Here is a 12,777-nt window from a genome sequence, read left to right as displayed (position 1 = left end):
ATAATAATAATAATAATAATAATAATAATAATAATAATAATAATAACCTACTATAACTATTTAAAGTTCTTCGATAGTATAATTTTTTTGTCACCGAATCCTGAAAACAACCTCTAGCAGAAAAGTAAGGTAAGACTGCATACAATAGGTTCTTATGGTTGGGCCCTTTCCCAGACCATGTGTATAGCGGGAGTTTTAATGCATCGGGCTGCCTTTTCGTCATAAGCAATCCAAAAAAAAAAGTTAAAAGAATTAATTGTTTGCCAAGTGGGCATATTGTCATCAGGCTAGAAAAAAGAGCAACTTTCACATATAACAAATATAAAAATCATATTTATATGTTATAGCTATAGTTTGCATAATTGCGCTCCATTTGCTATGACTATTAATATGTATTTCGCTATACATATACAAAAGAAGCAATTGTATAATTTGTTTCAGTATATATATACACAAAAGAAACAAAAGAATCAATTGTATAATTTGTGTTTGTATAAAGCGAGAAAGAGAGAAAGACAAAAGAAAACTGAGAAGGGGAAGATCGTATTTGTATAATCATAAGTGTATAGTACGAAAATATATGCATTTGTATTTGTATGTACAATTTTCTCTCGCTTTATACAAACACAAACTCAATGTATACATTTGTGTTTGTATAAAGTGAGAGAGGCGGTGAGAGTGGCGAGCAAGATCTGGGAGAGGGGAGAGAGGGTAACGAATATATATACATGCATACAATTTTCTCTTGTTTTATACAAACACAAACGCATTTTATACATTTGTGTTTGTATAAAAGCGAGAGAGACGAGGGAGACTGCCCAGCGTGAATGAGAGTGGCGAGCGAGATTCACCAGGGAGAGAGGCGAAATAGCAATAGTTTGCTATGGGGTACAATTAAATCAAACTATGGTTATAACATTTAATTTGAATTAATAGTTTGTTATTATATACAATTTCCCCTTAGAAAAACATGAATTGGGCCTTCTAGAAGTTGAGACTTAAAAAATAAATTACTCCCTCTATTTCAAATTAATTGAATTGTTGAGGTGTTTCACACCCTTTAAGAAAAGAAGATTAAGACATAAATTAGGCATAACTTTCCATTTTTACCCTATCAATTATTGTCAAATTTGTGATATAAATAACTAAACATTAATTAATAACTAATTCTAATACTAACTAATGAAGGGTAAAATTGAAAGAACATTCTAATAATAGTTTTGAAGATTGAATAATTAAGTTAATTTAAAAAATAAAAAAATATCTCAACAATTCAATTAATATGAAATCGGGGAGTAAAGAAGTGGAATAGGAAGAGGCAAAGTTGAGAAGAACTAATTGCAAATGCAAGCAAAGTCGTTCTCTAGAAGAATGCTCCATTATTAGTCAATACCTGATTGCCAACGAGCAAATGGTACTGTTAATCCTTGTGGAAATGGGACTCATCAGGCATAAGTTAACTTTAATGTCACTTTGAACATTTTTGTATGTTTATATGTGTTTTGTTGTTTGGTCAGATTTTGTTTTTTTTCTTCTTTTTGATCTTTGCAGATTGATATATATTCTTGTATACATCATATATGTTGAGATACCACCTATTTGTGGTTTTATTCATTACTACTAGTATCTTTTTTTCATTCCCTTTCATCTATTATCCCATATAATGTTTGAGTTTAATTTCTGTACACTAACAATTTAACATACGAGAAAAGTAACTACTTAAGACATGTTCAAGTTAATAACTTCGAAATATATAATAATAATAATAATAATAATAATAATAACCTACTATAACTATTTAAAGTTCTTCGATAGTATAAAAATTTTGCCATCAAGCCTTGAAAACAGTCTCTAGCAGAAAAGTAAGGTAAGATTGTGTATAATAGGCTCTTATGGTTGGGCCTTTTCCCGGACCCTGTGCATAGCGGGAGTTTTAATGCATCGTGTTGTCCTTTTCGTCATAAGCAATCCACAAAAAAAGAAGTTAAAAAAATTAATAGTTTGCCAAGTGGCATAGTGTCATCAGGTTAGAAAAACATCAATTGGTCCTTCTAGAAAGTTGAAACTTAAAAAACAAATTAAAGAAGTGGACTAGGAAGAGGCAAAGTTGAGAAGCACTAGTTACAAATGCAAGCAAAGTCGTTTTCTAGAAGAATGCTCCATTGTTAGTCAATACCTAATTTGCCAAAATAAATTAATCAAGTTGACTTAATTAGTACGAAATTAGCAGTACTATTTATATTCAGATTGTTTTTGAAAGAGTTAAAAAGGATAAAAACACGTCTTAGGCAATTTCATTAAAAATTAATCGAGGTGTGTTTCGCTAATTATATAGTGATAATTCAGATAGGAAGCTCACACTTAGTAATTCAAGTATAAAACTCAAAAAGTTTGGATAGTTAAAGTGTTTTTAACTCTTAAATCTTAAAAGGAAAAATTCAAACTCAACATGATGAATACTATATTTTTATACTAATAATGTGTGTGAGTGTGGGAGTACCTCAGTGGAGGACAAAACGTAGAAAGCGAGGCAGAAATTGAAAATAATTTGAATATGTAAAGAGTAGATGTACAAATGCTTCTTATGCAGAGGTGTGAGTATGGGAGAGGTTGACTATGAATGAATTTAAGAGAGTGGGTAAATCGAAGAAGTATTGGAGAGAGGTAATTAGACAGGATATGATACAATTTTAACTTATTGAAAACATGACCTTACACAAGAGGCTGCAAAGTACACAAATTAGAGTGGAAGATTAGTAGATAACAACGCGTTTGTCTTACTTATCTTTTCATAGTAGGAGTCGTACGTAATATTACTTTTGTAGTTTCCTGTCCTTTTAATTATGTTAGTATTTGATTTTCTTGTACTTCGATAATGTTATACTTAATGTTTCTTTCTTCTTCTTTTTTCTAGAATATTTTGACATGCTTTCGATAGTATTGTACCATGATTTTTTCATTACTATTTTTTTTTCTTGATTTGCTTTTAAATATTTTTTTTAGACAAAGGTCTATCAAAAATAGTTTCTCTACCTTTCAAGGTAGGGCTAAAGTCTGTTACAAGACACCGACTAATGCAAGCAATAATAACAAAAAGAAAGAAACACAAATTCTTGTAAAAGACAGCTTTTCTCATGTTTAGTTGATCAAAATGTGATATTTTCTTATTAAAAACAAGTTCAGGAAAGTATTTAGAACTAATGCTTGACAAACAATAGTATTAGTAATGCAAAGATTTTTTAATGCACACATACTTATAGTTAAAGACACAATTGTTCCTTAAAACTTTTTTCACTTTCTTTTCATTGTATTTTTGGAGTGTATTTTTATAAATGAATTAAAGTATTAAAAATTATGCAATACATAGTATTTTTAATTAATACAATAAAACAAATAGTGTATAAGAAATATTCTTATCATAACTAATACTAGTATTATTAATGTCAACATTACTAGTTCTTATTCAACACTATTTTTAAACATCCTACCAAGCGACTTCGAAATATTTTATTAAATGACACATATAAATACTTTTGAATAATAATTTTTTATTTACTTATCAAACACTAAATAATAATTACTATTTCCTTATAAAAGTTTTTAGAAAACTTTTTCCTTTGCAATCACACTTTTTTTTGTTACTATTTTAAATTTGTGCCACCACATAAGACCCCATTAAATGAAGAGTAAATTTTAGAAATAAAAATGATACTAAACATAATAAGACTCTATAACAATATTTTTGGTAATTGCGCTCAATAATTATAGTTTTGTTTGCCAGTGGTGGAGCCCTTGGTTGTTGCGCTCCCTGCGGGTAATAGCAAGAGAGTGAATAACGAATGATCCTCCAAACTCAAAGAGTGATTGAGTCCGACTCAAGTGAGTGAGTGAAAGGCGTGGCAAGAGAGCGAGTTCGACTCGCGAACGATCAGCAAGTGAAGGACCGATCCTTTTGCGCCAATATTGTTGCGAGACTGGAGGATGTTCGCTAAGGGGGTTCGAAGTATAAAGTAATAAATACGTGAGATGGGAAAGAAAAATATTAATCTTAACTCGCTAAATTTAACTTGTTTTGTTATGCCGCGTTTAGGTTCTTCTTACTTTTTACCTTGCTCCATCGAGTTTTTTTTTTTCAAATTCTTGTGCTCTTTTTTTCTTTAAGTTTTGTCATGTTTTATTTTATTTTGATTTTTTTTATTAAAAAAATTCAGAATTATTGCCCTTTCAATCTATGTTACTATAAAAATCACCAAGATTTTTTAAAGGGGTAAAAATTGACATATTTAGAAAATAAATAAATGACATCATCTTTTTTTTAAGTTCAATTAATTCAATTTACTAGGTTAGTCATTTGTAAAAAAACAAATGATCAATAAATCAAATAAGATTAGTTTAATTTTCATCTCCTTAGAATAAAATTGAAAAAAAATACAATGAAATTAAAGAAAAAAAATTAAATTAAATATATTTTGTTTAAAAAACTATTCACAATTTTAATATTTCTTCGTTCGGTTAAATTTAATTTACTTTATTATATTTAAATATTTTTTCTAACTCAATTTAAAATTTAATAAAAATTTATCGTTTCTTCAACTTAGTACACATAAAGAGAACTATGTAGAAACAAAATGAATCTAAAAGAAAAATTTATAAAGAATATGGCTAATAAATTTAAACAAAGACAAATTGAAAAAAAAAAGAAGAAATAACATAAAAAGAAAATAATGAAAAATAAAAAGGATAAAGCTTCACATTGAACCATTGCGCCTGATGAGATTTGAACTCAGCCCTTCCAGGCGAAACTTGAACCCCTTGACCATTCTGCTATCCTTCTCTTTAGTGTTGAGGGAGTTCATTTTAATTAATATACCCATAAAACTAAAATTTGACCTTATATATACAGTGTAATTTTTTCGCGGGGGGGTTCGGGTGACCCCCTCGGTTCCACGTAGCTCCCCCATGTTGTTTGCTATGTAGGTTGCCGTTTGTATATTTCGTTTGTCCGTTACAAACATGATAAGTATATACAAATGGATGATGTGGTTCATATATTTCACTTGCGAATATACAAACAAGATAAATATATACAAATTCTGTATTTATACATATATGAATTTTTCAAAACTCTATCTATATATTTTGCTTGCCAATATACAAACAAATAATTTATTATGATTTTTTTTATATATACGATATACAAATAGCTCATGTAAGCATATACAAATTCTCAATTTGAACCGCCCAAGTGAAGTATGAGGAAACAAAAGCTCCACCACAGAAATCACGACCCACAGCAAGATCATTACCCAAAAGCAGCAGCTCAAATGAAGTACGTTGGCGCTCTGGGGAAAACAATGGCGTTATCACTATCTTCACGCTCTCTCTTCACTTCCTCCTATAAATCCCTTTCTCCTCTCAAAAACCCCTTTTCTTCCTTTCCAATTCGACAATATCGTATTCTTTTTGTTCTTGATCCCTGCAAGTACAACAACAAAACTACTAGGTACAAGTTGCCAAGACGTCGTAGTTCTTTCTCTACCCATGCTTCCGCCGCCCTACAAGAAGCTCCTGCCCCAAATGAGAAAATTGTTCTCCCAACTAACGAGTCATCCGATGGGCTCCTTCGAATTCGCCATACGGTAATGTTAATATTGGGAAATTGGGATGGGTTTATGGGTATTGGTGAAATTGAATTTTTTCCAGTTTTATTGTCGTTAAATTTGAAAATATTAAGTGGGTCAGAAATTAGTAATGCTTAGTAAATTGTTGCTCATTTTAATATCACTCAAAATGCTGTTTTTATACTGTTTTCTAGATTACAGAAAGCTAATGTTCTTGCGCCCAAAGACAGTTATTGTGTTGAAGTATTCTCCTTGTACATTTGTTGGATTTGGGAAGTTTGATTTTTTTTTATAAACGTGGTGACAGGCCAGCTTGTGTGCACCTTGACTAATTTCATAGGTAACTTTGTATACCAATGCTAGAATAGATGGAAAGAAATCAGCTAATGTTGATTTGGGAAGTTTTTTTCTTTTATGATACTCTATTAATGTTGTTGGAGATGAGGTTTGTATTGTCTGTTGCTTGTTTTTAGCGAGGACTGGCGTGTTTACTAGTTCATTATGTAGAATGCTGAGTTTTTATATTTTAAATGTGACCAGTAGATTTTAGTAATATAAATTACCATTCTGAGGGTGGGTTGATGTGTTTCTTGCTGCAGTGTGCTCATGTTATGGCCATGGCAGTCCAAAAACTCTACCCGAATGCAAAAGTGACAATTGGACCCTGGATTGATAATGGTTTTTATTATGATTTTGATATGGAGCCTTTGACTGACAGGGACCTGAAGAGGATTAAGAAGGAAATGGTAAGCTAACTTGTGCTTTTTAGTGATTGTTAGAAAGTTGCTCCTTAGTAGTCCCTCTGCCTCCCCACAAGGATCCACCCCCCTAAAAGAAGAATTAAAAAATTGTTTGATCTTGTCAATGAAGCTTGGATTTTTGGTTAGAGAATTTACGTCTTAAATTTTCTCTAGGATCGAATTATCAGCCGAAACTTGCCTCTTGTTAGAGAAGAAGTTAGCCGGGACGAAGCTCAGAGAAGAATAATGTCTATCAATGAACCTTACAAGATAGAAATTTTAGAGAGCATAAAGGAGGAACCAATTACGATATATCATATTGGTAAGACTTCGATTAATTGCTTTTGTTTAGTTTGAGAAACTTACTACAGCATACTTAGTGTAATCCCACAAGTTTGGGGAACTTGAATATAAAATATTACTTTAGAATATTGTCCATGTTTTCTAACTAAGACGATATGAACTTTTACTTTTTGATTGTATATGACTCATAAATGAGAATGATCATGGGGAGTTAATTTGAGAACCATAAACCCTAAATATTTCAGGACTATACCCGGTGACTCGTTGAAATGAGTATCTTACGTCATCAGATTGATCTCAATAGAAGATTGTGGTATTCCACTTGAGCATTTTGAGTGTATGAACCTTATCTATTTCTTGAGGATCTACTATTATACATGTTGACGTTAACTTAGTAGCTGTCTTGATGTCATTGTTATTTAACAAATGATCATATGGTAGAGTGCTAGACTAATTCGTGGAGGAAAATTTTTGGTCTTTGCTGCTAATTACATACTTCCTGAAAGTGTTTCAAGTGGAATTCTCAGTACCCACCCTAGTTATTGCTGCAGGTTGTTCTGAATATATCATTCTTTTGTTGAATTATATAGTTACTTCTTAATATTGCTAAAACATCAGGTTAAAATTATTTTCATGTCAAGTATTATTTTTCATTATGTTCTGTGCTAAATTCACTTATACTTGTAACCAAGTCAAATATTTTTCACTTTGAGGGAATTTTATTTCTCGATATAGAAACTTACGGTTGTGGAGGGCCAAATTGATATCATGGGAAGTGTTCCCTGAACAGGTAAGTGAAGTTTCGGGGTTCCATCACAAAGGCTGTTAAGAAAGATATTGGCTCACTTTATGTCATAATGCACGAATTGAATCTGTTAAGAAAGATATTGGCTCACTTTATGTCATAATGCACGAATTGAATCTAGTGCTTAGATGGAAAGATGTACCATACTGATATTGTAAGAGTACAATGAGTTCTGCAAGTTAAGTTGTTATTATTATGTTCGTGCTAAAAAGAAAGGGAAACTGAATCTTGCACCTGGACGCCAGATGACTTGAACCTGGCTGGACCCTTAGATAGTTGATTTGTAGCAAAATCTTACTTCTAATATTCCTGAACTTCCACCTCTTACTAAAACATTGCCATTGAGGCCTTATACCCCACCCTGGAAGCTTTAATAATTTTGCAGAGGTCTGAGGTGTGAGAATATGAGTCGGTAAGATTAGAGTCAGCCAAATCAACTCTCTGGGATCTGGTCTCAATCCTTGTGGTACCAGATCCGAGTCATTAGTCCTTCCTGTGCAAGAATCAAGCTTACATGCTGTTATTGGTGCTAACAATTATTGTTACTAAAATACTTTTCAACTAAAAAGTGCTTCAGAAAATGTTGAGAAAATGTAGAATAGGTGAACTTACTTAAAGAATTTACCAGCTGCTTCTCTAGAACATCATTTTTACAGCATTATTTTAGATATAGTTGACAGATTAGGATCGATCAAAGAAGGGATTAAGACTTCTTAGAGGTGGACAAAGAAGGTTAAGCTTAGATTTTTCTAGCTAAAATTATCCAACAAAATGTAGGTCTTCAGCCAATATTTGCATATCCATCGTTTATAAACTATAAAGCACCCACAAAAGCTTCATCTCGTATTTTGCAGAACTTGATCTGATTGTAGAAACATCCACATAAACCTATTGCTTTAACAACAAAGTATATTTTACTTTTTCTCATGGTCAAATGCTTTCTTTTCGTAGGTGATGAATGGTGGGATCTTTGTGCGGGACCTCATGTTGAAACTACAGGAAAGATTAACAAAAAAGCTATTGAGCTTGAATCTGTTGCTGGTGCTTACTGGAGAGGAGATGTAAAGAAACCAATGCTCCAAAGGATTTATGGCACTGCATGGGAGAATGAGGACCAATTAAAAGCATACCTTCATTTCAAAGAAGAAGCTAAACGGCGTGATCACCGGCGAATTGGCCAAGATCTTGATCTCTTTTCCATACAGGCAGGTATCTCTTTGATTAACCCATTTATGAGACTTATGATGTATATATACCCTTTTTTACGGAATGAAATTCAATAACTTCTTTTTTGTTGTTGCATATGCTTGAATTGAAACTAAAATTGATTGTAAAACTGGCAGGATGAAGCTGGTGGAGGCTTAGTCTTCTGGCATCCCAAGGGAGCTATCATTAGGCACATAATAGAAGATACTTGGAAGAAGATTCATATGGAGCGGGGCTACGATTTGCTCTATACTCCCCATGTAGCGAAGGCAGATCTTTGGAAGATTAGTGGTCATCTGGACTTCTACAAAGAGAATATGTTTGATCAGATGGAGATTGAGGAAGAGCTTTTTCAGCTACGGCCAATGAACTGCCCTTATCATGTATTGATCTATAAGAGGCAGTTACACTCTTATCGGGATTTTCCGATCAGAGTTGCAGAGTTGGGAACAGTGTATAGGTATGAGTTATCTGGAAGCTTACATGGGCTTTTCCGTGTAAGAGGTTTTACTCAGGTACGTTCCAAGCATAAAATTTTTATTTACCTCAAGTCTCAGCATCTGTATCCTTGATTAGAACTATCATCCCTAAAAGGGAGCGGTTATTGCATCAATTGTCTGAAAGAGAAGGAATGAAGGGTGGTAACAATGGGTCTTGCATTTTATTTGTGTTTTCCTGTGCAGTAACCACTAACCACAATGACCTATGTCTTATGCAACAATTAATATGAATAAGATGGATTTTCTAGAAGCCCATTGTTGTGGAGCACAAACATACTTGCTGTAGTTGATATAAGTGGTCTTTTTTCTCCTCTTGGAGGGCTAGATTTTGTCTTGGTCTGCTTTGGGTTCTCTGGGACATAGAGAACATACCTAATGTGGTTGAACAAATCAGTACGTTCTCTCTTTAGGGGTTTAGTTTACCATTGAGTCTCAACATCTGATCTTTGTTATTGGCTGAAACATTTGGTATTTTCCTGTAAAAATGAAAAGTTGCTCAATTAAGAAAACTGCAAATCATTTATTGGTTTTAGCTTCTTTTTATTGTGTAAATTTTTCATTGGGCATCCAAGGAAAAAAGAAAATGATTCAGTTCAGAGCTAAAGATCATAGTTCTTGAACGAGCAATCGAAAAGATTCTGGAGCATCTTTGGGATTAGGTATTATTTACCCAATGATCGTAGTACCAATTACGTCCTGCCGAGCTCCAATATGATCCAATTTATAAGTAAGCATCTCTTGTAAAATATGAGCAACCTCAAACCCTTCTAGATCCCAAACCTCAATTTCTTGCAAGATCCCGGAGGAGTGGTGTTTATGACACCAGAAAGACCAGAAATATTAGTGACATAATGTGAAACATAAAAGTTCCATCACCCGCGAATCATATACCAAGAGGCAAAGAACTGCCTGAGAAGGGAGAGAGGAAAACAACACACACTAATCTGGACACCTAAAAGTAGTGCCTGCTATAATTGAGGACAGTTGGACACTTCTTTAGATTACTTTGGTTTTCTTTTTCTTGCACCTATACTAATTCAGGGGAAGCCTGCGTCAGCTACAAGGTTACATGCATAAGCCAAGTAATCCTACTCACCGTGGCTGGAGCAGATCACATTAGACTTTAGAGTGTTGTAATTGGGATAGGAACTTAAGATCTCTAGGTTGTATCGTTGTACTCCTTTGCCTCCACCACTCAGCCGTCCTCTTAAGGACCAGATTACTTTGATATTCTTTTTGTCTGTTCTTTATTTTTGGTGATTATTGTTTAATGTTCCGTCCATCTTTCCCGGTCAGCACTTAATTTGGTCCAAATATTTCCCCTTCTGCTTGTTGCTTGTCACACCTTCCTTGAGAATTATGCCCAATGCAGACATTCCTCATTGTCCCCAAAACTATATAACCAGAATTTCTGGAACGTTCATAATTCTGCAATCTGACTGTGGAGCCAACCCCCATTATCTCCTCTATTCATACCAAGGACTTTCCAAGAGGAGCCCCTAAAAAGTTAAAAGGATTTGACAGAGTGCATTGCTTGTGATGCTGTGGAGTTTCAGCTTTTTAACCTGCATAACTTAGATCTCTTACGCTATGTCATACTTCAGCCTTTTGTGAAAGACTTATTTAGTACTCTTTTGCCCTGTATTACAGGTGGTGGTGGGGAGTTGTTAACTTGTTAATTTTTACCTTTTTGTTATCTTCTCCACTTCTGTAAGAGATTTTAGTTTCCACATCTATTATTATAATCATTAAAACATATTGCAATGTACAGTCTTCTTAGTAGTATGCTTGTCCTCTCTCGGAAAAGGATGAGATAGATGAATCATATGAGATAATTCAGATAAAATGTCTGCTTCAAGTGTTGATTCTTTCATCCAGAAACTCTAAAGTAGTAGCAGCTTGCATTACTGTTATCTGATACCCCCTATATTGATTTTGCAGGATGATGCACACATCTTCTGTTTAGAGGATCAAATTAAAGATGAAATCAGGGGCGTTTTAGATCTGACCGAGGAAATATTACAGCAATTTGGTTTTGACAAGTATGAGGTGAACCTTTCAACAAGGCCAGAAAAAGCTGTTGGAGATGATGAGATTTGGGAAAAAGCAACATTTGCACTTAAGGATGCTTTAGAAGATAAAGGTTGGAGCTATCAAATAGATGATGGTGGTGGGGCCTTCTATGGTCCAAAGATTGATCTGAAAATTGAGGATGCTCTTGGAAGGAAGTGGCAATGCTCAACTATACAGGCATGTTTTGATCTTGGTCTCCTTTTCCATTGGTCCGTATGCCCCATGGGACCACTCTCCTCTGTCTTCTTGTCTTCTTGGCCCCTCTGCTCTCTGTTTTCAAAACTCTTATCAAGTTTGCCTTAGTCTTGACCTCTCGCAAACTTGAAAGTGTTTGTTCTATTCATTTTCGTTGTCCAAGCTCCTTAGCTTCTTTGAAATCCTTCATTGACACATGAGCTTCTACAGGTTGATTTCAATTTACCCCAGCGCTTTGACATTACATATGTTGATTCAAATCAAGAGAGGAAGCGACCTATCATGATCCATAGAGCAGTTCTTGGATCTTTGGAGCGCTTTTTTGGTGTTCTCATAGAGAATTATGCTGGTGATTTTCCACTTTGGCTTTCTCCCATCCAAGCTCGAGTTTTACCAGTTACTGATGCACAGGTAATCAATACTTATTTGACTAATTCTTGTCTCCATTTACATATATACATGTTTAGTATTTTACCCTGACGAAAGATGCTTACACTATTCTAACTCCTGGAAGTCATCCTCTAACATAATTTGTGGTTTTTCTATTTGAGTGTACAGTACAGATCATGATCCATATCATTTTCATCAAGTAAAAAGCGTAGCAAAAGGCTTCATGATGATTTTCTTTTATAATTTAATCTGTGAATTTGCTTCTGCTGATATATATATATATATATATATATATATATATATATATATATACTGACTTATGAGTGCATTATGTTCACAGCTCCAGTACTGCAATGAAGTAGGCAAGAAACTAAAAGCTAGTGGTATTCGGGTGGAGGTTTGCAGCGGCGAGCGTCTGCCAAAACTCATTAGGAATGCAGAGAAGCAAAAGATCCCATTGATGGCTGTAGTTGGGCCCAAAGAGGTAGAAACAGAAACTATAACTGTTCGATCTCGGTTCGCAGGGGAGTTAGGGAACATGTCCATTGATGAATTTATCAGCAGAACAAAGACTGCTAGTGAAAACCGTACATTCTTATGATCAAGAGAATGATTTATTGAAAATGTTTGGGAGTAGGGTCTCAATTATTAGGTCAGTCATTCATGTACGATATTGAACATAGTTGTGAACCACAGAGCAAATAGAGAGGAAAAATAAAGGAATACATGAATTCTTATTGAATCTTTTATTTTGTGCTTTTCACCTTATGAAGGGCTCCTTGAAGTAATAGTAAAGTTGTCTCCGTATGACCTAAGGTCACATGTTCAAGCCGTAGAAGCATTCATTATTGCTTGTATTAGCGAAAACTATCTACATCACCCTTTAGTAGGGATGAACATTATATGATATGGTATGGTATGGTATTTGAAATATTGGTTCGGTA

The 12,777-nt window shown here is 33.9% G+C and overlaps 1 protein-coding gene across 1 annotated transcript; it reads left to right on the top strand.

The window, feature by feature from the left end:
• Window positions 1–5,299: 5,299 nt before the first annotated feature.
• On the top strand, window positions 5,300–12,441 carry LOC125839697 (threonine--tRNA ligase, chloroplastic/mitochondrial 2). The gene is made up of 8 exons (XM_049518688.1): window positions 5,300–5,639; window positions 6,221–6,367; window positions 6,536–6,683; window positions 8,421–8,674; window positions 8,813–9,190; window positions 11,117–11,425; window positions 11,654–11,854; window positions 12,174–12,441. The coding sequence occupies exons 1-8, from the start codon at window positions 5,325–5,327 to the stop codon at window positions 12,432–12,434; spliced, it is 2,013 nt and encodes a 670-aa protein (XP_049374645.1). The 5' UTR covers window positions 5,300–5,324; the 3' UTR covers window positions 12,435–12,441.
• The last annotated feature ends 336 nt before the right edge of the window (window positions 12,442–12,777 follow it).

Source organism: Solanum verrucosum, unplaced genomic scaffold (genome assembly GCF_900185275.1).
Source record: "Solanum verrucosum unplaced genomic scaffold, falcon-dt-bn FXZP01000175.1, whole genome shotgun sequence".
Taxonomy (NCBI): domain Eukaryota; kingdom Viridiplantae; phylum Streptophyta; class Magnoliopsida; order Solanales; family Solanaceae; genus Solanum; species Solanum verrucosum.
Note: the sequence above shows the minus strand (reverse complement) of the source record. Positions and strands in the feature narration are given on the sequence as shown.

What these genes read in the sequence shown, in the direction of transcription:
- LOC125839697 (XM_049518688.1), top strand. Translation starts at nt 5,325, where the DNA reads ATGAAGTACGTTGGCGCTCTGGGGAAAACAATGGCGTTATCACTATCT. An exon ending in AGAGGATTAAGAAGGAAATG is followed by an intron (nt 6,368 to 6,535) that starts GTAAGCTAACTT and finishes AATTTTCTCTAG; the next exon opens with GATCGAATTATCAGCCGAAA. An exon ending in TTGATCTCTTTTCCATACAG is followed by an intron (nt 8,675 to 8,812) that starts GCAGGTATCTCT and finishes TAAAACTGGCAG; the next exon opens with GATGAAGCTGGTGGAGGCTT.